Consider the following 27,988-nt stretch of genomic DNA (forward strand, 5'->3'; position numbering starts at 1 on the left):
GGTGGACATGTCATCTACGCAATCATCATCATTGTCTTAGGCCTCTAGAGTGTTGCCAGCGACCTCTACCGGATATCATAGAAAAGTGACTCTCTCAAGTAGAATGTTCAGCTATGTTTTCATCACATTAAATACAATTGGGATGTCCACCCCACTCTCTTTCGTCTGCTTGGTCAGTTGACTGTTGGCAAACTCTCAGCGCTTAGTTGTTTTTGGCATCTGTTTGACGATGTGTCGTCTGCCACTGAAAGTTCGACACGCAATTAATTTTACTAATCTCTGATGCAACTAGGTTGCATTTTCTCGCCCCGAAAAAGTCGAAAATTCATCGTTGCTGCCCTGTCACACACACAAACACATACACACATGGTCTAAGCTGAGACCAGTTTGCCGCCATTCATTAGCATGGAAATTAGAAAATATTCTGGCTCACAAAAATTCAACTCTATCTCAACTATACATGGTTGACTTTTCATACCAGGCAAGCGAGCAACCGCTGCTCCAACTGCATTCATTTCCCTAACAAACTTTCTCACACACATGCTCACAGAGTGGCTTTGCGAATCCATGTACACATACATATATGTATACGAACGTATGGAGATAGCAGACGTCGTGATAATTTAATATTGCTATAAACTCAAAATACTCATAAATGCACATAACAATACTTACAACATTACATTACAACACTAACGTAGAGCTTTAAACATAGTAAAAAAAAACTTTAGCATGCGTGCAAAAAAGTGAAACAAATGGCAAGCAGATTAGCATATTATGCATTGCAAGCAAAAAAAACAAAAAAAAACACAAATAGAAAGTAAGAGTGAGAGAGCAACCTTCATAAATATTCACATGTGAGCGACGGTGCAGACTATACATAAGTAGTATGTCCTGCTACATACAGGCCCCATTGCATTGGAATCTTCTTTGACTGCACTTTGCTAGTAGTATTCTTATACTTATAACTCACCCTCTTTTTTAGTCAATGTTATTCCAATGTACTTCCAATGTGAAACTGGAACTAAAAGCGGCGTCAATTTGTGTATGCTTAATGTTTGCTTGTTTCATCTATTGCTTTACACTTATGTGTCTTAGTAATTAATGATATTCACTACAATCTGTACTACGAAGATTATTAAACAAGCTTCATTGTGTGATTAAAAGTGAATTCTCATATCTGTATGCGCAAAATTTTCGGCAGCGCTGTCTATTCAACCATTTTCTGTGCTCGCGAACTAAAACTGAGCTCTCTATTTTATTGCTCTCTCTCTCTCTTCCGTTTATCAATATGCTGATCAACTCAACTTGAGCTAAGCTTGCTTTTTGTTCTAAGAGAGGTCCAAAAGAGAGCACATATTGTTGTCAGTTCTAGAACAGCAGATGCTCTGATTAAAATTCTTACTAGTTAACAGAACTTTCTCGGCTACTTAAGAAGATGAAGATGAACTGTTGCAATTAATATGCATGACTTTTAAACCATTATTTATTTAATAAATTTTATTTTATGTAAATGAAAATTTGTCCTTAAAAAAATACATAATTTTCGACAGCGCTAATATGATTTTTTTAGAAGAAATTGCTGATTATATAAACGAAAATTAAACCCAAGTGTGTGGCTTCATCAGGAATGTCAGCAACATTGTTCATTTTTTTTTTTTTTCAAGAAACCAACGAGCAATTTTAATATAACACCAAAGTGCACTTATTTTGTTCAAGTGCCTTGAGGCAATTTCAATTTGTTACATGGCAAATAATATGAGAGACTGGGGAAATATTTTTGCGAAAATTGTAATGCACAAAATATAGAGCAAGTTTTTATTTTTGTGCGCTGACAAATATAATATTTGAGATAACGACGTCACATGAATTTCGGGTTTTGTTTTGATGAGATAATTTTGCAAATGACACTTTATTAATTCCAGGAAAATACCAAAATTACTTTGTTTATTTTTCTGTATTAATTTTGGGTCTAATCAACATTTGCACAGCTTTCATGGTGTAACCTGGGCCCAACCATTCATCCCAATAAATGCCGTAGTCCGTATTATCGTAATAATCATCTTGTTGGGTATATTGACCATTTAAATTACTAACGAAATGAAAGAAAAGTGATTAGAATTTAGTAAATGTCATAGAATTTGATAACCAACCTGGAGCCACATTTGTTGTACCACCAACCGCCCAGAGAGTTAACGGCACAGTTCGCTCCGCTTAGATCGTTATCCCTGTCGTAGGTGCTGAACTTTTGCTGCTCATTATCGCGCATCGAGTCGCCGGCGGTGCCCTGAAATGTGCCCAGCCCTCGCAGCGTATAAAGCTCGCTCTCGCCATCGATAACAATGTTATCATAATGTGCGTAGCTACTCTCGTTATGGAAATTGATCAAGTGAATGTAAAGCTCATGAGGTCGCGCCACTGTCATGCGATGCAGCTTCTCCAATCCAATGAAAAACTCTCCACTCAAATTCCCAAATCCCTCCTTGTATTCCAACCAGTTGCGATTGAACTTAACGCTGCCATCGACGCGTCGCTGTATCACCGTCCAACCATTTCCAGCGACGCGAGATTCGCAAGGCACTTCGAAAGCTTCGCCATCATCGATCTTGATTAAATGCACATCATTGGAATCACCAAAGGCCAAGCAACTTGTATCGTCGGTCTCTGTGGTTGAAGTTGTGCTCAAATCCTCTAGGTTCTTGAATTTGTCGGTAATATATTGTGTTTTAGTCTCCAGATGGAATATAATTTGGTCCTTCACTTTCAGATCTTCTTTTAATAGCTCAATTTGCTTGGCCTGCTCATTGATAATCGTTGTATAGCTGGAAATTGTCTCCAATCCTTCATCAATCAGCCGCTGTTTTTCCTTTAATATAGCATCTGAATCAATAGTTGTTTTTCTCTGCAGATCTTCAATCTGTTCCGCATAAATCTTGTTGAGCACTTCGAATGCTGAATTTTCTTCGCGACATTTAATTAACTCATCATTAATTTGACTCTTTAAGTCTTGATTTGCGTTTTCATTTTCTCGAGTAATCGCTTCTTTTAATTTAGTTTTATATGTTGCTTGCAGCTTTTCTATATCATTATACGATTTTTTTAACTTATTTTGTATTTGCAATATTTCCAATAAATTTGCTTGTACATTCAACACTTGAAATATTGAAATTAATAATAGAACGTTTAATGTTTTTGTCATTTTTATTTCCGTTTTGTTTCAGTCTGTTTTTTTTTTTTTCGTGACAACCGCAGTGAAGATTGCGCGACAGAGAACTAAATGCTGAATAATTTTACTCCATCTTAATAACACAATTTTTATGCATACCCTCTACACATAGGGTAGAAGGGTATTATAACTTTGTGCCGGCAGGAAATGTATGTAAAAGGCAACCGAGGCATCTCCAACCCCATAAAGTATATTTATTCTTGATCAGCGTCAACAACCGAGACAATATAGCCGTGGCCGTCTGTCTGTCTGTCCGTCTGTCCGTATAAACACCTAGATCTCAGAGACTTTAAGAGATAGAGCTATAATTAACAGCATTTGTTACGTTTGCTCGCAGATCAAAATTTTTTGACAATTTTTGCCATGCCCACTTCTGTTTCTGCAAATCGACATAAATCTAAGGGCAAATACGTCTATTTACTACTGGTCTTAGTTGTATTGGCTGAAAGTCTGGTATATTTTGCACGCTATTGCATATGAATTTAAATGTAACACTAAATTAATATCCTAAATGTAACACTGAATTAATATACTAAATATAGTGTATGGTACTTTAGTATTTTCCGGTATTGTATATTATATGGGTAGCGGGTATCTCACAGTCGATCACACTCAACTGTAGCTTTCTAACTTGTTTTGAAATGACTCAATATATATATTTTGTGTGCTCTGTCCATTGATAAGAGTCTTCGGAGCGAGAGAGCCAAGACTGTGTAGCACACTTTCACAGCGTCGCGGATCAAAAGTCAAGTGTTATCAGGAAGCACTTAAAATATTTGTAATAAATTAATTAAGGTGTAATTTGCTACTTCTCAAAGCATTACCCACTAGAATTTACAAATGTGTCAATCATAAAACCAAATGTACTTTAATACACAATATTTAAGTACATACATATATTTTGATTATTCATATTGTATTTGGAAAATTAAAAGAGATTAATGATTATTAAGGTCATTTTTTATTGTGGGGATTTCTTATTATGTGTCATTCTTGTCTAAAGCATCGTTAAAATCCATTTATAAAAATTGCGACTCAATTTTAATGCGAAATATTATGATAACATTTTTTAAGACACACACTTATAGTATATTCAACTGCTTTTAAAAAGTTGTGTTAAGTTCTTTCAGTTCCTAATTTAATTTTCTTGTAAGCTTAATCACCTGTTTGAAATATCAAACACAGTTCATGGGAAAGTAGAACACTCTCTACAAGGGCATGTAAATTGGGTCAACAAAGAATTATCTTATCACTGCTGTATTTTAATACTGGAATGCATTTAAGAGTACTACTATTTATAAGTAAATAAATTTATTTAACATATAATAAGATAAGAACAAATAATTAACGAAATTACAAAATAATGGTACTTAATGAACTAATAAAAAATTATAGAATAAAAAAAATAAATAATAAGTTAATATATAAATTAGAATGCAACAATGAATTACCATTCATTCATTTATTAATTAATATACAACAAAAATTATTATTTTTTATATGAAAAAATATGTAATTGATTCAGTTAAATAAGAATATGGTTACAAAGCTTTTAATATTTTGTTTATTTTTTCTCTTATTAAATTGATAATATAACAAAACCGACAGCCACACAATTAATCCAAAATGAATTTAAGCCCACAGGGTAATGCACATAATTGCAATTATTATTGCCAACATTGTGTGCACGTTAACTAAGCAAACAAACAGTTAACTAGTTTGGAGACCAAACTTTTTATTGGCGAATAGTTACACGTGAATGCAATTACAACATTTTCGCGTGCAAACTCGTTCCTGCAACTCGTTAACACTTCAATGCTGACCAGGAAAAGTTACGCTAGTCAAGTGTTAAATATTTAAATTGTTGTTAAGCAAAACAGTGCATAAGCCCAGCAAAAAAGTGTTTAAAAATGATCTGATATTACGACTGCGCCAGACACATCTTGCTAAAGAAGTTTCTATATCAAATCCCAGCCAGAATTGCAGTTTCAATGGCAAGGCAATATATACGAGAAAAGTGTACTGAAGATTTCATAGTTATTCCCCTCAATGACAATGTGTGGATATTGAGTTTCCCTGCTGAGTCAGTGCGCATAAACTTGAATCTTAATGCGAATCCTTTGAGTTGCGAACTCAAAGCGAAATGGCATTCAGACTTGAGACTTGAGATTTGAGTGCTAAGCTGTGAGTACGAGTGAAAGGAATACTCGCTTCATATTCCGACTTATTCGCAAGGCAAATGTGCTTTATGCTTCACTTGGCTAGATAACATGAGGCCCGCATATTATGCTCAAGTGCCTCTGGCACACGCTGCGAATGAGTTATTTATTGTTTATTTCTGAAATCATTGCTCCCTTTAGTGTCTCTTTTTGCAAGTCAAGAGTGAAAAATATTTGCCAGAATTGTGCCTGGGAATTTCCGTATTATTTTTACAGCTTTTGTAAATTGTATTATCAAAACAATATTATACATACATATATTACAACAACAAAAAATATATCAAAAGTTGAAAATTGAAAAATTTAAGACTTAGAAAAATATGCTCTGTTTTTAAATCTTTTTTTTTGTAAGGATTAAATTTAAATTTTTGTATTTTTGTTAGAAAAATATTCTGTGCTTAAAATGTCAGTGATTTCAAATAAAATAAGTTTTTTTCAGCTTAAAATCTATTCCCTAAAATGAAGCATTTAAAATTTTCTGTAAAATTTTGTCAAAATCTTCAATGAATATTTTAAATTTAAAAAAATCTATAAATAACCTTCATATTTAAATATTGCTCAAAACTCGAATCTCTTATTTCAACCTATTTATTAACTACATAATCTCAAATAATTATTTTCTAATTTTTTATAAACCTAACAAAAAGAATGCAGATTTTTGACCTTTAACCTTTATAGATGTAACATTTTTCTAAGGTTTGATTTTTCAATATTGATCCAAACTTTTAAACCGATTTTCTACCAACTCCGAACAGCCAAAAATGGTGAAAAAACCCTTCGTTATCAAATTGTTTTTGCATTGTTTGCCAACGCCTTTTGCAGTGGTCAATACAAAAATTCAGCTAGTGGGGCGAATACTTGTATTTCGTATATTGTATTTTCGATTTGAATCGGTGGATTTTCAGCGTGTTTTTGCATTTTTAACACAGCCAACAGATACGAGTTCTAGATGTAAAGGGCAAACTCTGGACTCACTTTGCCGGCCAATCACGCATCGCATATATGTATGCATGAAACAACAAGGACAAAAGCCAACTCGGAATTCAGCCAGTTATTCAGGACGAAATGCACTTGCGGTTCACTTTGAGGTATGAACTACATACTCGTACATGTTTTTTTTTTTTGTGTGTTGCACCCCTCATAACTAGCTTGCCACCAGCAGCGTCAGTGTGCCCCAAAGAGAAGTTGCTACCAATTAGCAATTTTTATGAGCTCGACGTACGCGGCATGTTAACGTGACCAATTCCATCCGTGTCCGAGACGCCTTTGACACAACCAACACATGCACAAACATGGGCAATTGATTTAATAAGAGGCCAGATAAAGTCAAACGCATGGCAACTAGCATAAATCATTTTAATTAATCTTTGATTTTTTATTCGTGACCAACAACAGTTTACAAGCACTACATGAAGTAATGTTTGCCAAGATTTGAATCAACGCAATTGAAATTTGATAATTCACTTTTATTAATTCCATTTTTAATATTTTTTTATTTATGGTATATATATTATTGTATGTATATTTAAAAAGATTGTACGTTCTTTATACGTGGTCTTCCCCTCAAATATATCAATAATCTTTAATATTCTTTAATATATTTAACTTTCCAAAAATTATAAATAAATTGCTGGCAAATTAACAAAGTTTGTGAACTATAGAAATGTATTAAAATAAACTTTTCTATATTTATTAAAACACATAAAATTGTAATAGTTGAAAAAAAATTAAATATCCCTAAATAAAGATCATAAATTGTTGGGCTGTAAAATTTGTTTATAATAAATAAATCATTTAAATTAAGGAAACATTTCTAGCTAATACATGCCGTCAAGAGGCATAACGCAAACAAATACTAAAATATGGGATCTTAAAGAATTTTATTTCCAATTAAATGTTTTTTGAGTGAATTAAAATATGCCTACTTAAATATACTTGTATACATAAAAAAACAAATATTTATACAAAAATTGTTCTAACAATAAAAATTATTTAAAATATTCAATATTCACAAAATATATTTTTAAATTCGTCAATTAATTTAATTCGATTTATTTTATAATTATAATTAATTTTTTTACAAATATTTGTACATTTGAAAAAGTATACAATAGAACAACAGTGTGCCCTTATATAACAATATGACGCAAAATACCACATTAGTATATTTTGTAAAGAAGCGAAATATAGGAACCGTCTCACGCTGGTATATTTCGTTATTTAACTCTACTAATGTGGCACATTAAATATGATCGTTATTTATAATATTTATTTATTATTATTTATATTCCAAGTGAACATTTACATTTAATTTTTTTTGTATTTAAAAATACAGCTGTTTCACTCCCGCAACGTTTCAAGTGTACGCAGCCCTGGTTCGATAGATTTTTTTGTATCGATATACACATATGTGTTTTCATACACACATCTCTTCCACTCAAAAAAGCGGAGAAAAAGTGTGAAAATTGTGTAAATTTTAAGAAAATAAACAATAAAGCATTGAACTAAAAGTGCAACTCAAGCGTTTTACCGTCGTGTTTACATAAGTGGTTTGCATGCGTCGCTTGAAGAAATTATCAAAAAGTCACAGTGTGACGGGAGGAACTGCGGAAAATGATGCGGCGGCGACTGCAGTGACCGCGACTTCAGCAACAATAACAACAACAACAGCAGCGGCTGATGCGACCATGCTAGAAACGAATGGCGGTGGCGGCGAATCTCTGCTAAATGCAGAGATCTTTAAGCATTTCGATAAAACGGGTCGCAGTGAATTGTACGTGTTAAATAAATGAAAAAATTAATGTGCGCGCTGCAGCAACAACCACAATCATACCAACAACAACAACAATACAACTACTTCATAAATATACAAACAACAATATTTTCACGTTCGTTTTAGTTTGAAATACCTAAAACAACAGCTGCAGGATGACGCCGAGAGTCCTGTTTTCGATCGTGATGGCGCCTTTAAGCATGGCATTTCGAATGCCATCTACGAGCTATTGTGGCAAGCATTGCGTTACAAGATCAAGAAAGATGTGCTGCTTCATGTACTCGGCGATGTGGTGGTATGTCAATAAAATGCTTTGCAACACTACTCCAATTAACTCAAATTCCAAACACTTGTTTTTAGGCGCTACACAAAGAGTTTCCCAGTCTAATACTGGATGTGGTCAATATACTGGATAGCGAAACGTCGCTGATGACCGATGGCTTGCAGGAAGAGCGCCATGGTTTTGTCCAAATCGTGAAGGATCTGGATAAAGTGCTGCCCGAAAGTCTGCTGAAGGAGCGTCTCGAAATCGATACCCTGCAGGAAGTAGGCATTGTGAAGAACAAAAGCTTCTACACCAAGTTCATCAAAGTGAAGACCAAGCTCTAGTAAGTACTCTCACACAACACGCAAAGTATTTAGTAGTTAAGTTAGGCCTTAAAGTACCAGTTAATGACTGGTCAAAAGAGATTCTGTTGGTTTGCTTAAATTATAATTTAATGTGAATTTAATATAATGTTAAAATATGTTAATATGTGTCTTCGATAAGCACTGTCTTAAGAACATGCTTTGGCTTGTCTCTTAATTTGGCTTAACGAAGAAAAATATGTAGCAAATAGTAAATTGATAGAATTTGAATTAAGGGTGAACAAAATTGTGTATAAATATTCATAACCCATTTGTTTGCAGCTACAAGCAGCGTCGGTTCAATTTGTTTCGCGAGGAGAGCGAAGGCTTTGCCAAGCTCATCACGGAGCTTAATCAGGACTTTGAGGAGCACACGACTCCCGAAACGATTATGGACATAATCAAATCATTGATCGGTTAGTAACTTGTCCTTATTTTGATATATAAATTCAATTGAATCTTTCACCTCTTTTAGGTTGCTTCAATCTGGATCCCAATCGCGTGCTGGACATCATTATTGAGTCGTTTGAGACGCGCCCCGATCGCTGGAAGCTGTTTATACCGCTGCTGCGCAGCTATATGCCCACAGGTGCCATTATTTGTGAAGTCCTAGGTTACAAGTTTTGCCACTTTAAAGCCGCTCGCACGCCACGCTCGCTGTATCACATGTGCGCCTTGCTGCTAAAGCATGGCGTCATTGAGCTGAACGATGTTTATGTGTGGCTATCGCCAAATGATGGCAGCATTCGTGCCGATTGGGAGCAAGAGCTCGCGGACGCCAGAGAAATGGTGCGCAAACTGCATGTAATTGCCACAAACAAGAAAGAGGATGATAAGGAACCAGTGGCTCCGCCCAGTATAAAAAAGTTCGATGAGGACAAATACAATATGAATCAAAAGTTTGGACTATGCGAAGCATTGCTCAAGGTTGGCGACTGGGAGAATGCGCATAAAATCATACAAAAGCTGCCAGATCAAGCGGTTGTGGTGCAGGAGCCCATAGCGCGTGCCATTGTCGAGTTGGTGCACCTCTCTGTGGAGCAGATTTACTACAAAAAGTGTTTCAAGGCGCCTGCCGGACGCAAACCAAGTCGCAGCCGCCTCTACGAGGATGCCAGCCTGGTGGCCAAGTTGCAGGCGCGTGAATTCAACGATCTGCGCAAATACACATGGCCCATGGCCAATGTGCTGGGACCAGCGATGCACTGTGACACCGTGTTGATGTACAAACTGGTGCGCATTATGGCAAAAATACTGCTCGATATGGGCGTGGATAGCTTGAATGGTCCGGCGCCAAATACGGATGCCGAGCAGAGTTATTATGATATAATTAGTTGTCTGGATTCGAGCATTTTGCCATCGCTTTTGTATTTGGACAGCAATTGTTCTATGTCGGAGGAGATTTGGGCTGTGCTCAAATTCTTTCCGTATCACTTACGATACAGTATGTATGCGCGCTGGAAGAACGACAGCTATCAATTACATCCGAATCTGATACGACGCTGCGGACTTGGGCAGCGTGACATCAAGGCGCTAATGAAGCGCCTTAGCAAGGAGAATGTGAAGCCCTTTGGACGTCTGGTGGGCAAGTACAGTCATTGTGCGCCTGGACTGCTCTTTGATTATGTAAGTGTTGGCTTAACTGTGTCTAAATTCTTAGCTAATTCGAGTTCTTTTCAATCTTTTAGATCCTTGTGCAGATACAAATTTATGACAATTTAATTGGTCCCGTTTGCGACATGCTCAAATACCTAACAGCCTTGTCGTTTGACTGCTTGGGTTACTGCATCATTGAATCGCTGGCCATGACGTCGCGTGGACGCTTCAAGGATGACGGAACCTCGCTCTCTCTGTGGCTGCAGAGTCTCGCCTCGTTTTGCGGCACCATCTATAAAAAGTACAGCATCGAGATGAGCGGACTGCTGCAATATGTGGCCAATCAATTAAAGTCACAGAAGAGTCTCGATCTGTTGGTGCTACGTGAAATTGTGCACAAAATGGCCGGCGTCGAGTCGTGCGAGGAGATGACCAACGATCAGCTGCAGGCGCTTTGTGGTGGCGAACAGTTGCGCGGCGAGGCGGGCTACTTTAGTCAGGTGCGCAACACTAAAAAGTCATCGAATCGCTTGAAGGAGGCTTTGGCCAACAATGATCTCGCTGTGACGCTGTGTCTGCTGATGGCACAGCAGAAGCATTGTGTTATTTATCGCGAGACCGCTGCGCATAGCCATCTGAAGCTGGTGGGTAGTCTGTATGATCAGTGCCAGGATGCCTTGGTGCAGTTTGGCACATTCCTTGGCTCCTCGTACTCTGTGGACGAGTATGTCGAGCGTTTGCCCTCCATTATTACCATGTTGCGAGAATATCACATCAACACGGATGTTGCCTTCTTTCTGGCGCGTCCCATGTTCACGCATCAAATCAATGTAAGTCGAATATGATTTTTTAAGTAGAAGATGTGGAAGATTTGTTTCTATCTCTCTATTCTAACTCGTTTTCGCTTTGCAGCAAAAGTACGATCAACTGCGTAAAGCAGATCCCAATGCCAAGAAACTGACGACCACACAGAAGCTGCAAAAGTATCTGGATGCCACGCAGCTGATTATGAACCCAATTGTGGAGTCGGTGCGCCCGTTGCACAGTTCAAAAGTGTGGGAGGACATTAGTCCGCAATTTCTGGTCACATTCTGGAGTCTGAGCATGTACGATCTGCATGTGCCCAATGAGATCTATCAGCGCGAAATAGGCAAGCTCAAGCAGTTGGCACAGCAAGCAGCTGATGTCAAGGATTCGGTAAGAAAGGGTGTCCCTTAAAATCTTCTTTAATAATTATTCTTATCGCTTGCAGAATCAGTCGAAGAATAAGAAGGAACAAGAGCGCTACATAGCGCTGATGGAGAAGCTCAACGATGAGCGGAAAAAGCAGCACGAACATGTGGACAAGATATTGCAACGATTGCAGGAACAAAAGGACGGCTGGTTCCTGTTGCGTTCGGCTAAATCCGCCAAGAACGATACAATTACACAGTTCCTGCAGTTGTGCCTCTTTCCGCGCTGCACCTTTACTGCCCTGGACGCGCTGTATTGCGCTAAGTTTGTACAGACCATTCACAACCTCAAGACCTCCAATTTCTCCACGCTCCTGTGTTATGATCGGGTGAGTTATCAGTTGCTTGACAGCACGTGACATGCTGCTGTCTCAATCAAGCAACAAAGAATCATTATCTTTTTTTTTTAAACTAAACATTTCAAATCTTTTTGTATATTAACTAATTATTATTAATAATTTGCTTCACGTGAAATTTAATTTAAATTCTTATTACTATTACTCAAACTTATAATAATTACGCCCTTTATTCTTAATACTTTCTTCTGCGCAGCTCTTTTGCGACATTACGTACTCGGTGACGTCGTGCACGGAGGGCGAAGCGACGCGTTACGGTCGCTTTCTTTGCGCCATGCTGGAGACCGTGATGCGTTGGCATGCGGATCAAGCTGTTTTCAACAAGGAATGCGCCAATTATCCGGGCTTTGTGACCAAGTTCCGGGTTAGCAATCAATTCTCCGAGGCCAACGATCATGTGGGATATGAGAACTATCGTCATGTGTGCCACAAGTGGCACTACAAGATTACCAAGGCAATTGTCTTCTGTTTGGATTCGAAGGATTTCATGCAAATACGCAATGCTTTAATTATCCTAATGCGTATACTTCCACACTATCCGGTGCTGTCGAAACTGGCCCAGATTATTGAACGCAAGGTGGACAAAGTGCGTGAGGAGGAGAAGACAAAGCGACCGGATTTGTTTGCCATTGCCTCCAGTTACATTGGTCAGCTGAAGCAGAAGACACCGCACATGTTCAAAGAGAGTGATTTCCATCAGGTGGCTGAGCGAACAGCGAAAGAGACGCCGCCCACGCCCCCAACGTTGCCTGGTCCCGCTCAAGTCAAGGTGTTGGCCAATGATGCCAAGGCGACGACAACAACGACGACGGCAGCAGCAACGTCAGCGACAACAGCGCCATCAACGGCAGCAGGCAACAGCAAAGAGCCGGAAGCCAAGTCAACAGCGGCAACACCACGCGGAGAATCGAAGTCTGGCAAAGTTGAAAGCAGCAGCTCAACCATTAGCTTATCCAAATCGGTGTCTGCGCCAGCTGCGAGCGAACGCGAGAGCAAACGTGAGGCCGTGACGCTGCAGTCGAGCAGCAGTCGCAGCCTAGACGCCAAGGAGGAGCTGCACACGAACAGCAGCAACAGCCAGAGCAACGGCAATGGCAATGGCAACATTGCCAGCGAGCGACACAGTCGTGAACTCGAGCGCGATCGCGAACGAGAACGCAGCGAACGTGAGCGAAACCGAGAGCGCGAAGAACGTCACAGCATTAGCAGCACACGAAGCTCACAGCGTGAGAGCAATCGTAACAATAGCAACAACAGTAAGGAGCGCACCGAGGCGGAGCTACAGCAACGGGCACGAGAGCGAGCTCAGCGTGAACGCGACCGTCTCGATGAGCTGAAGCAACGTGAGAAGTCAACACGTCGCGAGGAGCGCAGTCAGCATCGCCATGACCTGGAAACAGTTGATCTGGTATCGATTAGCAATTCGAATCAGCAGCTGGAGCAGCAGCAGCATCGCCACTACGATGAGTACGAGGGACGTCAGCGGGAACGTGAGCGGGATCGGGATCTCAGCTCGGTGTCTAATGACAGCAATGGTTCACTTCAACATCGACGCAGTCACGAGACAATTGAATACGAAAAAGGTAAGCCCGCTTTTGGTATATTAAACGTCATTGTAACGAATCTCTCTACTTATTTGGATAGATTCAAAACGTCGCAAATTGGAATCATCATCAAGCAGTTCAAAGGTTAGTAACATATGGTCGCATACATTTCTACGCTAAGACAACGACAACCCGTGGAGGGCAAAATCAACACACAAAAAACAAACCTTAAATTAAACTGTATAAGTGAGAGGCGATCTAGAGGCGATAGATGTCAAATCCCCAATCAGCCCGTGCATTATCCATAACTGGACATTATTGGATCTCGTCCCCCGTCTTAGTTAACAGTCGTGTTTTTAATATTTAATTGGGGAATGTATATGCCTAGTTATTAATTAGTCTAGTTAATTTTTAAGTACAGTTGAACTGTAAATACGAGTTTAAATTACATTGAATTTAATTCGAATTGTTATGTAGTTAGCTGTTAGTTAGTTAAGTAAGCTGGACCACAAAGATGCCCTAGTCAAGATGATGTCGATGACAAACGGAGTTCTGAAGGCCATCGATAAACTACAAGGCTGATGAAAAATGGATTTATTAATTATCAAATCTCACGTGGAACAATATTGCAACAACAAACACAACACTTAATTTAATCTACGAAGAAGCTATGACGACAATTATCAAAATGAAAATCTAAAATGAACTTCAGTATGATCTAAATTGAAGTTCTATAGTGGAACATGTATATCCCATGCTGAGCAGTACAACTCAAGAAGCCGTCCTACTTCTAAAATTCAACAACAATAAGCAAAAGGCAATCATCACGTTAAACATGGATGGAGCTGATGCTATTGAGAATAATCTACAAGTTTATGAAATGCACCTGAATAGACCCCAACAATCATCATGTTAAATATGGATCTAGCTGACGCTACAGAGAATCAATGAAATGCACCTTCAACTACTGAATAGAATCCGTTAAAACCTGAGAACACCAACTGACTGAAGATGTTAATCGTTAATTCCATAACGTTAACATATCAAATAACAATAGATAGTTGATCTAAAAAATTATCACAATGAAATTAGACGACAAACTTTTAATCAACCCCAAGCCTACAAGCATTGAATCAATTCCAAGACGACAAATTTTCAACTGTGAAATAACATAACTAAAAAGATGCAAACTTACTTCAGTATTTAACTTATACTCGATGAAGGAGGGAACTCAACGTTTTCCTAAGGAGAGATGACCACCGACATTGAGTGAAGGAAACTATGTTCAATGTAAACTTCTACTCAATGGTGCCACTATAATATCAAACTAGAACCTGCCATTATTTGGACAATCAACAAACATTCCTCAAATCATTCCGATGACTGTTTTAAAGAACTTCCTTTATCACAAATCATCAGTTAAGCGATATTCCATTATATGATGACTATTTAAACTTTGGATGAGAATACAAACGACTTCAATCCCGGATTCCAAATAATATGGAGCTGCATACCAACACTGTTCAATCAACAATTTTCCTGACGCGGAGCTACTTATAATGCCTGCAGTAAAATGGCAAAAACTCAAACCACAACAACCTTCCATAAATATGAGGCTCACACCAATTTGCTGAACCCTGTCTTTGCTGATTCCTGACTCTTCAACCAGCCAGTCCAACCATCGAATTACTGTGGCTACAGTTTAGTTGTAATCCGTTGATCTTGAATGTGTGCGGACGGGTAAGTGATTGGCTTGGGCAATCAACAAGGGTAGGGAATGAGAAGTTAGAAAAAGTCTTTAGGATGCCACTTGATTACGTTTTATGATTTATTTTAAAAATTTTAAGTTGGTTACATATTTATACTACAAAAGAAAACAATTTGTAAACTGTATTTGCCTTGTTTGGCCCTTTCACTATTAATCTTATGCCTTGCAGAAGGTTGAGGAGCTCGTAGATAGTGTGAAGAAAGCACGAGGCCTCAAAACCAAAGAGCGCAACAAAGATAAGCTGTCCGACGAGGAGCGCGATGCACGCAAGGATCGTAAGCTGGGCCGTAAGAGGGATCGCAATGATGAGGCGAACAGCGGTGAACACAAGCGAAGGCGTGAAGGTGAGACAAGCTCAATCGAATTTTTAGTCAAGACATTCAAGAATGATCGATTTTCAGCACAAAACGGCGAGGATGATATGCGCGAACGCGATCGACATAGAGTAAGTTGCAATAAATTCTGCAGTTTTCTTTGGTTAATCTCTATTTTTTATTCTATAGGAGAAATCATCACGGGAGCGTTCACATGAGAAATTTGATCGGGATCGTGGCGGCAGTTCGCGAGGCGATGATCGACAGTACAGCAGCATCTCGAAGACGTCGCGCTCATCGAGAATTAATTACTGAACGAATGTTGGAAAGTTCGATATTTCCACATTGTGAAGTGCATTTGATTTAAAAAAATAAAAATGATTAAAATTTGATTTACTAAATTTTAATGGATCCGCAATATTTCGTAACAATTTTTAAAAATAATGAGATAATCCTAAGATTATAAAATGAATTACACAAATTCGTAGCAACTGGTTTTAAATTAATGCTCAGACAGCATGCCTTCAACTAAACAAATAATATCATACCTAGTTGCAAAAAAGTTAATGAGATCTTCAAATACAATTAAAATTTTTATAAAATTTACAATACTTCGTTCTGTATTCCGAGAAATCGTGAAACTCACTGTAAGAATTTTTCAATGTATTGCTGAATTAATCAAAGCAAGTACTAGCAAATCATTTAAGAGAACATTTTAAAGATTTCGATAAACATGTAAATGAAATGAATTCATCATTACGCTGTATTCAATTATGCGCTCAGCCGATGACAATGCATCGATTTACCGATAAATTTGCCTGTTGCTTGCCAGCCCTAGATAACGTGTGCTGGCAAATTTAGCACATTTCTTTTCCATTGTGTATGCGTGCAGGATATATCGCATATCGGCTGCTAGCCAAACGTCCTGTCGCCTCACGTGAAGGTGAAGCTCAGAGAAAATTCTTTAGTCTTCAGTGCGTGTCCCATCAAATTGGCAATGGCAATGGCCCGGCGGCAATTCTACACCAGTCGATGCATAATACATTTTCACAAAACCTCCAATAAATTGTTTGCTGTTTATATGAAAACGGCAAATCTAATGCAAAACTTTAACGTGCTCAAGCGTTCGCTATAAAGCAGCAGCAGCAGAAGGTGCGTTGGTGGAGAAGGGGCGAGCAACGCCGCCATCGCAGTCTCAGTCTCTGCTGCCGTTGCGGCCGCCTAGAGTCACCAATAATTTGACAGCATTCGCGTATATGTTAGTGTGTGAATTACATCAATTATTAAGCGATTTAAGCGGCCTAAACACAAAACTCCAAAAAAGTGCACAACAAAAAAAAGATAAAAACAAAAATCTATAGAAGTTCTTGCAAAATAATTGTTCGTGAAAAAGTGATAACATGGCAAAGTTAAGTAAACGAAGTTCTGCAAAAAAAACATTAGGTGTGTCTGCTGATTAAAATTTACAGCAAGAAGAAGAGCATCAAATTTCTAAAGTAAGTCTTGTTTAATATTAAACTTATGGCAAATCTTAATCTTACATAATAAAATATGTAGTATAATCTGTGGTGTATAGCAAATAATGTATGTGCAAATAATTGCATAATAAAATGCGTTTGCCGATACGTTATAAGTTATAGCACTTAACTTATGCCTGACTGGCTTGGCGTTCATTGTCGTTATGTCGGGGGATTTGCAAAGTTATAAATTCAATGAGCCAATTTCGAAAGCATCTGAAAAGCGTCCAGCAATCGACAGTGTAGTAAAAATGAAGCTGATACTCCTTACTGTTTTTCCTTGCTGCTCTGTCTCTCGCTCTCTCTCTCGCACCTTTGACTTGCGCTCTCTCTTAGGTTCTGCTTCTTCCTTTTTGGCGCTCTCTCCCACACACCATAAACTAACTACAAAACAGATGTTTTTACAGGCGGCGGCGGCCATTGCGCATGTCGAAGTTTTGTCGAAGCGCGCCCACGCCAAACAAAAACAAGTTGTCACAACGGCGACGCCGACAAAGTCTTTGTTATTTTTTTACGTCACATTGGCTGCTGTCGCTGCCAACGCTTCCAGCAGGAATGCAATAATAATAACAAAAGGCGACTTACACACACATGCAGCGCATGAAAGCATGCTACACTTTTTTTTCCGTGTTTGTGTATTGCAGGCACCATGTGTTGTTGTTGGTGCTGCCTTCGCCTTGGCGACAGAATAATGTTTTTTCATGCGGACAATGGCATGCAATCCTCTCACAGCGACAACTGCAGTGTCGATAAGTCAGAAGTGCAACTTCAGCTAAGATCCTTATGCGCAATAATTATCGCAGTTGATATGTGTATCGAAATCGCTGCTAGCTATCGACTGCTTGCAACGCTCTTCTTCAACACTGATTTAAGCATATGTGTGCCTGTGTGTGTGCACATACAATGTACATACTTATTTATTTATTTGCTTCTCTGTGTTGATTTCCTTGTGGCGATGCCAAAGCAATAACTATTGTCTATTTGTCACGCCCCAGTCGGTTGAGTTTTTATTTGCCACTGATTTACTATACGAGCATTGCGTGTTTTTCGTCCTTCAAGCCTTGGTCTTGGTCATTGCAAAATCGTAATAAATTGGTCTATTCCATCTCTGTGCCTCTACCATGTTGATTATCCTGTTATTTTCCTACTGTTTCCACTATCTCTGTTCATTTGCTGAACTGGCGCTCGCTGTCTTGCTATTTTCGGCTTTAGACAGACTTGTTGTCAACGTCCTTGAAGCAGTGCCAACCACTTACATAACGCCTCGATTCGCTCACACCTCTCCTCTCCTCTTCTCGCCTTGCCTCGTCTCTCCTTGCCACAGCGTCGCGTCGCTGCGTCGCTTGACTATTTGTTGTCTAGTTGTTGCTCTGTCGTGGGCGGAGGATTATTATATTTTATTCGAAGCGCAAAACTTTGAGTTACACACTCACAAGTTAAGTCTATCGAACCTAAAGCTGTTCTCTTTCTCCTTGAAGAGTCTCTTACCAAAAACATCGTAAGCAAAACTTTGGTGTGTTTTCTCAGCTGTAAAAGCGGTTTTCTTGCAAAACTTTACAAAAATATTTACGACTTGACATTATTTTTCATTCGCTAAAACGTAAAACGTTTTATTCTCAAATGTTGTTTTCATTTTAAGTCATTTAAGTTATTTCATCTGGCTTTCGTTAACATTTTATAATTAGAGCACAAACAATTTGAAATAGTTTAGTCATTAGGAGAATTTTGGGCTCAAACGTATATTTCTTCCAATGTTATTTATTGAATGGTTTAACAATAAGCAGTCAAGGGTTTTTCTCAAAAGTTGAATCCTTTTTTACGATTCGAATAATATTTTATATGACTTCAGGTTTAAATCAAAAAGCTTTTCTACATCTAAGTTTTTATCTAATTTAATTAGTGGCTCAAAACTTCTACACAGCTAATTATTCTTTTTCGCTTTATCTTGAACTAAAAAACTTTTATGACTTCTTCATAAACTTAGACTTTATGAAGTTAAATAAACTTAGACCTTGGAGTATTATGTCAGTTATAAACACGAGTTGTTCTTAAGTCGCTGATTTAAATGAACCTTGCTTTATTTTAAATAAATTTACTTTGCTTCAGCTAAGATAAAATAATAGAATTTCTTATTTGATTTGCTTTATTCTACGAACTCTACTTAAGTTTTAATAATCGAAATTTTATATTATTCACTTTCTTGCATTTCTATAATCTATCTGCGGCTTTTATTTTCGCATTATCTTAAAATCAAAACATTTTCGAGAGCTCTTTTGAAGAGCTGAGTTTATAGATTGAGCTTAGCTGCATATGACGAGCGCCACTCAAATATCGATGAGCATCAGCACTGTGCTGACAAACCGTAAAGCTGACACACTCGTAAAAGAATCTCGTTAAGATGTGCAATCAAGGCAGGATTGCGTCTTTGGAGCTTGCTGCTTGTCTCTGTGTGTCCTTTGCATTCAATTATGTGCACTTAGTGTGCAATGCTCTTTTCAAGTACAAGGATAATGTGTACACAAAACTGTTTTGTGTGCATATTACTTACTACACACAGCTATCTCTATCGCTTATGCAGTGCAGTGTTGTCTGTAGTGTAGTCTAGTGTAGTGTAGGGCTCATATCTGTGCAGTCACGAGGCGCCAGTCATCGGCCCCTTGTCGTCCTTGCTCCTGACTGCGGCTTTAGCTGTTTTGTAGCCGTATTTTTTTTCATTTTTTGTTTCTTTTTGTTTGTGCCCCTCTTGCCACCAGAGGCAATCGATCGATATGGAAATGCCACGAACCTGATATTGAAATGTCCAACCAATACACTGGCATACAACTTACATTAGATACACACTCACACACACACACACACACTTGCATGTTTTTCAATGCAGGCACATACATTTGCCAGTCACTGTGTGTACATTGTAATTACAGGCGCATTACGTAGCAGTTGTTATCCTTGCAGTCGAGTCTCTCGACTATATGGTATATGTATGATATACATAGACTGTAGTTGGACTGAATGAAAATCAATTTAAACTGCATGTCCTGGCAGTTCCTTGCTGCCAATTGTATGCTGCCTGCACGTGCCTGTGCTCAATTATTAATTTCAATTAACTATGAAAATGGCTGAAAGCACAAAAAAAAAAAGAGAAACGATGGGGGGAAAACAAAGAATGCGGATGTAGTGAAGCTTTTAACCTTTTTTATACCTGGAAGGGTCAGATTAATTAGTGGCGTTGCATAAATGTAACTTTACTTCCATTTAACTGCATAAGAACTGAAATGTTTATTTAAGAAATTAGCTTTATATTTGTTTGCAATTATTTCAATAGAGATTACGGGTAAAAAAGTATAAGAAACTTTCATATTTTATACCTTAAGTAAGCATACAGCGCATTTCCCATTTATTCTTTGATAATTTAGGTAGTTATATTCTCTGTTTATATTTGGCTTTTAAAATGTAAACAAAATAACATAGCATAGTTTACATTGTTGTGGGTGCTTGCTGTTAAAGCACTGTTAACAACTAGAAATTGATGCGCTATACAGTGGGCATCTTAGCTAAAAATAGTTATAATCCTAAACCTATTAAAATGTAATGTAATGAAAAAAGAATTCAAATTAGAAAACTATTTCTTTCAAAAATTAGTTTACTCTTTTATATAGTAATACATATTAATAAAATTATATTCATTTAATGATCATAAGATTTAATCTGTAACATATATACCACAAATCGTTTGAATATGATCATTTTTTAAACTTATCGTATTCCTAAAATATTTAACTAAGAAATAAATCAATGAATGGAACTAATTTTCAATTATATTCCCAACATAAATATTATTCGAAAAATAAATAATAAAAATTTCAAAATGAATTGTCATGTTTTAAAACCATTTCAATTGCATGGTGCAGAATCACATTGCCCCACTGTGCGGCAGCCGGCTTTTTGGCTCATTCTCTTTCCTCGATGTGCCTCTCTTTCTCTGTCTCTCACTCTCTCTCTATCTCTATCGCTCACTGGACTACCCGCTCTCTGTGCAATGATTTTTCCTGCTGCCGTTTTGTTTTTAGTTTCGATTCAGTTCTTCGCTTCAGAACGCGGAATACAGTTTGTTTTTTCTCCGATCTTCCGCAAATAAATTTGAAAAATTGAAAACGCAAAAATGGAAAATAATTTACAAAATATATAAACAAGAAAATACAAAACTGTGTATACTAAATGAAAATTAAATTGTGCAATTAATACTAAATATTTTAGCTATGAAATCACAACACGTGTGTTTAAAGCGTCGCCAGCAGCGAAATCAAAAGATAACGACAGTGCTTTGAATTCATTCAAACATGATTTTTTTGTTATTTATAAACAAATTGAATTGTCGTAATCGTGTTCAAGTTAAAAATTTCGTTTTTGGAAAAGCAAAAGAAACAGCTGCTGCCTTGTGATTTGACGCGGGAAAACCTTGCCAATGTGCGTTCAATTTGTATATAATATAAAAATTCATAAATCTTTATAATATGCATATTTCTTTTTATGTTGATGTTGACTGTAAATTTCGTGCTCTCTTGCCGCTCTCTGTGTATTTTTAGATGTTTTTAACAAATGTCTTTTTCCAACTGCAACCATTTTTCCACTCAAACAGTGTACTTTGTGTTTATTTTGGTCTTCAGTCTCCCTCTCAATGTGCTGCTGACTTTTCACCCCCCGTCGCCTGTCACTTCCTACTCGCTCTCTCTCACTCTCTACCTCTCTGATTTTTTTTCCAACACACATTCTCTAGGCCTCTTTAGACACACTGCTCTACTTTCCGCTTCGCATTCCAAAATCGCTTGCTCTCGGGTCATTTGTGTCTGCCTCAATGTTGTTTTCGTTGTTGTTGTTGTGGTGGTAGTGTTGTTCTACTGATAACACCGCCTAGCATCTACCTACACTTCTGGTTGACGACCCTACGTCAACAAAAGGTGCACAATGTTTGTGATCATATCGCAGCTTAACGCTGCAGCTGTCCCTCAGTCCCTGTTGATGACACTCAATCAATCAACAGTCTTACTTTGTGTTGTTACCGCCAAATTCCCATAAATATTATATATGACTTCATATACATGTGTATATTTTATCTGCATATGTTATACAACTAGAAAAATGTAGTTTTGATCATGTTTACTATTGTAAAAAGGCTGACCACAGTGCTATCAATAAATCAATAAATAATAACAATCGCAGTGGCCAAGCTTTGGCATATCAGTGAAGATATAATAATAATTATATTCTGTAATTTTAGACATTTTTTTCGCATGACCATGATAAACAACAAAAATTATCGAAATTGTTTAGCTGATGGAACACATTACAATTGTTTTTAAAGCTCTCAATCGAGGTTTTTTGTTCCTTGTTTATGGCTTTATCAAGTTGTAAAATAGCTGTGAAACTAGTTTGAGTTTGATGGGTTTTATGTGGGTGTCAAATAATGTTAATTGATTAAATTAATGTTTTATAATGTGCTGCAAAACCAACAAAATACGCTTGATGATTTCCGAAACAAAATAAAAGATTTGCCATGGCGTATTTCTCCGATAAGAATTAAATATTGTCGTGACCATATAATCAATATTTCACAATGCGAAGATTATGTTTGTTGGCCCATATTTCAAGCAAGCCAAAAAACAAAACCCTTGCGCCCATAAATATATGGAATCCCAACATTATAGCTTATCGATGGATAACAGCAAACCAATTACGCTTTCAAAAAAATACAACAAAAAAAAAGGGACAACTTCAATCGTATTGTGGCAACAATTTTTGGGTTCTCAGCTCCTTCTTGGCCTTCTTCTCAATCTCCTTCTCTTGTCACTCAGCCATTCCTTGAGTTCGCCCTTAAAGTCACTTAGCATTTGTCGCAAAACCCCGTAAAATGATTTTGTGGTGATTTGTTATACACACTTTGTTGCTGTTTTGTGGTCTCCTTCAAGTAAACATGGTTTATATAAGCTCTACTCACTTTTTGCCAAGGCCATAAATCCAGCAAATGACTAAAGTTGCACTCACATTTCCATAACAAATTAATGAATGAAATTGGCAATGAGTTGAACATTAAACGAAATTTTATTGGATTATAGCAAACGAAGAACTGTTTCACTTGAAACGGTTTTCCACATTAAGAATACATCCTAAATTATGTTTGCATATCTGAAAGCCAACTTTATTACTAAATAATGTAATTCAATAGCGATAAATAAATCAAATAATAATTGTCTACGGTTTGCAAATGGACGACATGATGCAAATTGATTGCAAAGTAATATAATAGTTAATCAACTTAATGCACACAACGGTTGTTTATCTTAATTCGTTGCCATTCAGGGATGGAAATCACTTTGCTTAGTCAATTAGCCCGCTACACTTGACACACATTTATGGCCCGCAATCATGGTTTAAACACACACACATTGAAGTTGGCAATGCATTTATGAATTGTCGTGCATTATTGCTATAGAAATGCGAATTGGTTACATTCATATATGTGAAAGAGAGCACAATACTAAACACACACATACACGGACAATCAGAGATTGTTTTCAAAATGCTTTTGGCCATAAATATGGCACGAGATATTTAGTTGGCAGCTGCTGCAGTGGCTGGACAGACCGCATTGAACTGGTTAATATCTGGCCCATTACCGGTTGCAGTCTGATTTCCATCTTTTGCGCATCTTTCGCAACTACTGCATTTTTCCCTACTGCAATTGATTTTGATTTGTTTAGAAATAATTACGCAAAAAAGCTCAATTAAGGTAGTTTTCCTGTGGCATATCGATTGTAAAGAAAAGAAGGGGAAGAAACAACTTTTAGCTATGTATGTGGAGTGGGGAGCAGAAAGCGCTGAAGACGATCAATATAATATAAAGTTAGCTAAAGTCGAGTGTGCTCGACTGTGAGATACCCGCTACCCATTTCCAATAAATGCAAAACAACGCAGTATTGTTTTTTAATATACCAAACGAATGTACCAAATGATATATTTGGTATATCGATATACTATTACATTCAAAATATACCATAGGCGGCAACATATGATAGTTTCCCAATCAAAGGAGCTAATGTTGTTTTTTTTTAAATATACCAAACTAGTATACAAAAATATACCAAATTTGGTATGTCGATATACTATTACATTCCAAATATACCACAGGCTGCAAAATACGCCAGATTGCCAGCCAAAGCAATTAATGTTGTTTTTTTTAATATACCTAATTAATGTACAACAATATACCAAATGCTATATTTAGTATATCGATATACTAATACAGTTACAATATACCTAAGGCCGCAAAATATGACAGATTTCCAACCAAAGCAACTAATATCCGACTGCATCAGTGTTTCTTGTCATATACAATCGTTTTTCAAATAACTTCTACCAACCAAATTCAGGAATCATAAAGACCGTAGTTGTAATTGTATATACATATGTACCAAAAACCGAGACAATAGCATCAACACCTGCTATTCGATTTTTTTCGGGACGGAAGTGTGTTTCGCAAAACAAAATTATAACTCTATCTCTCATAGTCTCTGAGATCCATTGTTTCATATGGACGCAGTTTCCTTCCACTAAAATTTCTTTTACCTTTTTCACAAGCATAAAACACAATTTCTTACAATGTGAACGTAGCCAAAACTCGAACATAAATTAAACATAAAGAAGGCGTGTTCCAAAGTTACGAAGAATTATGAAATACATTCAGCGACGATCTTGCTGTATATGGAAAATTACTGGGACAAACATAACAAGACCGATTTAACTGCTCACAAGCATATTTATATACATATGTACATACGTTTGCCCATACAAATATCGCCCTGTGGTGAAATCAAGTTTTGCGGCCTGACGCTATCGAAGAAAAGAATCAAGACGAAAGACCAAGAAGAGATTGTAAACGTTCTTAATATAGAAAGAAGCAGAGTCATCAGACCGAGTGAAACAGGAATGAACGAAAGTACAATTAAGAAAAACATTTATGTGGAGTCCCAATTAAGTGAACCGCTTATCAACAAGTCAAAGAATCGACCCGCTGAAGGCAACTGGTGTAAACTGGAAAAGGAAGCAATCAGTTGGTCATTGAGAATTTTGCTTTTTTTTTGGTAATACAAAGTATAAATCTTTTGGAAATCCAAAGCTACAGTTCTGTACAGTGAACGATCTACTTATTAAATACATTTTAATTTTTCTCAAATAAATTCGATATACCAATTTCTATCTATTCTGGTTCAGTTATTGTAAATTGCAAAATGCAACATTATATTTTTGTTGAATATACATATTCTATATTGAATTTTTCTATCTATAAAGACAAAAACAATTTGTTGGTCGCCGTCCAAAAAAATACGTCAATTACTCGCGGTCCATAAACAAATGGCGCTTTTATTAATATTGAAAATCATCTTTTGACCTTTAAAATACATTTAGCCAGGCACAACTTGAACTTGAACTGCGTCTACGTAGAGTGTTCATAGACTCGCCTGTGGCAACGGACCAAAAATTTACATAAACACAGACCGACGCGCTCTCTCTCACTCTTTTGCACTCTTTCTCTCTCTCGTTCTCGCTTAATGGCTGTTGGCAATGCAAATAGTTAACGCCTGGACAGATGTGCCAAACCAATTTGTGTTTAACTCTTGGACCTTGGGCGGTCACCTCTCAAGGGAAACTGGCTGACTTTAATGTAGAGTCAATATTTAACAAATTATTCCCGACAGCTGTCAATGTTAGAATATATTTAAACTGGTTACGTTAATTAAAATGTAATTAAAATGGTAATTAAAATGCTTCTAATTATTGAGAACTTAATCTAAGAAAATTATCAGTAATTTTATTCAGTATATTCTTTAATTAAGTATGTACTATATAGTATGTTATGCAACTTTGAGAAATTTTACTAACTACCCGAGGCTCTATAATTGGTGTAAATACCGCACAAACGTGATGAAATTTTCGGGATATAAAGAAGACATTATTATTATTTATTACGCAACTAATTTTTGATGGAGCGGACAAATTGTATTTATTATTCAGTAGAATGCTTGGCTGAAAATAAAGAGTCGTTTGCCAGAAATGTGCAGAAAGCTTTAACGGGCACATAAACTTAAAATAAAAGAATATAAACAAGTAGAATATAAAGTCTGATGAATAGTTGTCTGGGTTCTGATAGACATATGCGCCATTATTTGAGCTAAGTTATTGCCAATTTAATTAACCTTCAGCTAATTTCCCGCCATTTCTAGTTCTATAAATAACATTTTCTTGTCCAGCATTCATTTTCATTCAAATAATCTAAATTGAATTGCATTCATTGAGCGGTAAATGAATCAAAGCAGCCGCCTCAAACGGTTCCCACACAGAAAATTAACTCTAATCTGTTTAACGCTTTCGATTACCGGTTAATGCCGGTTAAGTGGTTAACCGTTTTTGCAACAAAGTCACTGAACTTGAAACTGTTTGGTGCCAAGTACTTACAAGTAATCAGCAAAGGAAGGGGATCCAAAGTGCTGATGGTGACAATCCAATTGGCTGAGCACAGCAGCTGCTTGTAATTGAGATGTTTAGAAACGACATTCGCAAAACAAAAAAATGAAAAAAAAGAATATAAAATATAGCAATTGCTGTGGCAAACTTAAAATAAGCAATAGTGTCAATTGAAGAAGATGCATAGCATACTCGTATATGCAAGAATAATTGCCCTCAAATTGATTGCGAGTCTCGACATTGCACTTGACTGCAGCGTGTCCACATCAATTACAATAAACAATCATTCTATAACTCGAGTGTTGCATTATCTGCCAGCACTTTACGATCATACTTACTTAGATAAGTTTGTCTCTAGTCACTCGTAATTAGCTTCCTCTCAACTACTTACCGTCAATTCAAATCTGTTGTTATCTTTTGCTTTGATAGCCAGCGAAACCTTTCAGTTCTTTTTTCTTTCGTTTTTATTATTGTGTTTACCTCTGCAATTAACATGTTAAAGTGCACTGGATCTATCCAGTTAAAAGTACAAATATTGACAAAGTATCTGCAAATAAACCGCCAATGGTCTAATCAGTATAAATAACTACTCGTATAAATGATTGCCCATAAATTTGATTACCTATTAGCATTGGAAATTAACTGCAAGACGCTATAAAAAAGTCCCTTTGTCCACTCATACGCAGAGACGACGAGTACTCTGCATGAATACAGATTTTGGTATTCAAAATCTGTTTTAACGATAGCAAATTTATTGTAAGACATGCAGTTTCCCCATACTTAATTCATAAGCAATGTGGAGAAAGTGTTTGTGCATTTTAAGCAGTCAGTAAATGTATTAAAATGTGTTTTATATAATTTAGCCCATAAATAATTTTATAGCGTATTTTTCAGCGCACAAACTTTTCTTAAATTTGTTTAATATTTCAAGTTTGAAAGTGCTTATATTACATTTTATTTATTTCAACACTATTAACGACGAACAAACATTGAATATCTGAATAATAAATTATCATAAAAATAGATTCATTTTCCAATATATTTTTGTTTGAGCTTAAATTTAAATTTCAAATATTATTTACATAAGTTTTATATTCTTTCAAAGTTATTAAAGTTGACTGTAAAATAGTATAGAAGTTTTTTCCAATGAATATAAAATTATTAAGAATAATCTTTCAAGTCATTCTTTAGCCAGAAATATCATTTCTTTGCTTCTCAACTTTGAACATGTTAAATGATGTAGTCGAAATTCTATGCTTGGCATTTGGCAAACGTGCGATTTTAGCACATCTGCCAA

The 27,988-nt window shown here is 36.9% G+C and overlaps 4 protein-coding genes across 4 annotated transcripts in view; 3 read left to right on the plus strand and 1 right to left on the minus strand.

Annotated features, from left to right (window-relative positions):
• Positions 1–1,493: 1,493 nt before the first annotated feature.
• LOC133850535 (microfibril-associated glycoprotein 4-like) lies at positions 1,494–3,259 on the minus strand. The gene is made up of 2 exons (XM_062286658.1): positions 2,154–3,259; positions 1,494–2,092 (listed from the first exon to the last, which is right to left on the minus strand). Exons 1-2 carry the CDS (start codon positions 3,197–3,199, stop codon positions 1,948–1,950), a joined length of 1,191 nt encoding a protein of 396 aa, XP_062142642.1. The 5' UTR covers positions 3,200–3,259; the 3' UTR covers positions 1,494–1,947.
• A 4,603-nt stretch (positions 3,260–7,862) lies between these two features.
• Positions 7,863–16,045, plus strand: LOC133836650 (THO complex subunit 2). Its single transcript, XM_062267245.1, has 13 exons — positions 7,863–8,218; positions 8,345–8,513; positions 8,579–8,826; positions 9,128–9,261; positions 9,321–10,471; positions 10,534–11,271; positions 11,354–11,638; positions 11,694–12,002; positions 12,226–13,612; positions 13,674–13,717; positions 15,511–15,685; positions 15,743–15,786; positions 15,845–16,045. The coding sequence occupies exons 1-13, from the start codon at positions 8,001–8,003 to the stop codon at positions 15,968–15,970; spliced, it is 5,028 nt and encodes a 1,675-aa protein (XP_062123229.1). The 5' UTR covers positions 7,863–8,000; the 3' UTR covers positions 15,971–16,045.
• A 484-nt stretch (positions 16,046–16,529) lies between these two features.
• On the plus strand, positions 16,530–17,033 carry LOC133850584 (uncharacterized). The gene has a single exon (XM_062286708.1). It carries the CDS (start codon positions 16,653–16,655, stop codon positions 16,788–16,790), a length of 138 nt encoding a protein of 45 aa, XP_062142692.1. The 5' UTR covers positions 16,530–16,652; the 3' UTR covers positions 16,791–17,033.
• A 4,232-nt stretch (positions 17,034–21,265) lies between these two features.
• The window catches only part of LOC133850580 (uncharacterized), a 29,385-nt gene continuing 22,662 nt past the window's right edge, over positions 21,266–27,988 (plus strand). The window contains 1 exon segment of the mRNA XM_062286705.1: positions 21,266–21,639. The gene's annotated coding sequence lies outside the window, so the exon portion shown is untranslated.

This window comes from Drosophila sulfurigaster, chromosome 2L, assembly GCF_023558435.1.
Source record: "Drosophila sulfurigaster albostrigata strain 15112-1811.04 chromosome 2L, ASM2355843v2, whole genome shotgun sequence".
Classification (NCBI taxonomy): Eukaryota; Metazoa; Arthropoda; class Insecta; order Diptera; family Drosophilidae; genus Drosophila; species Drosophila sulfurigaster.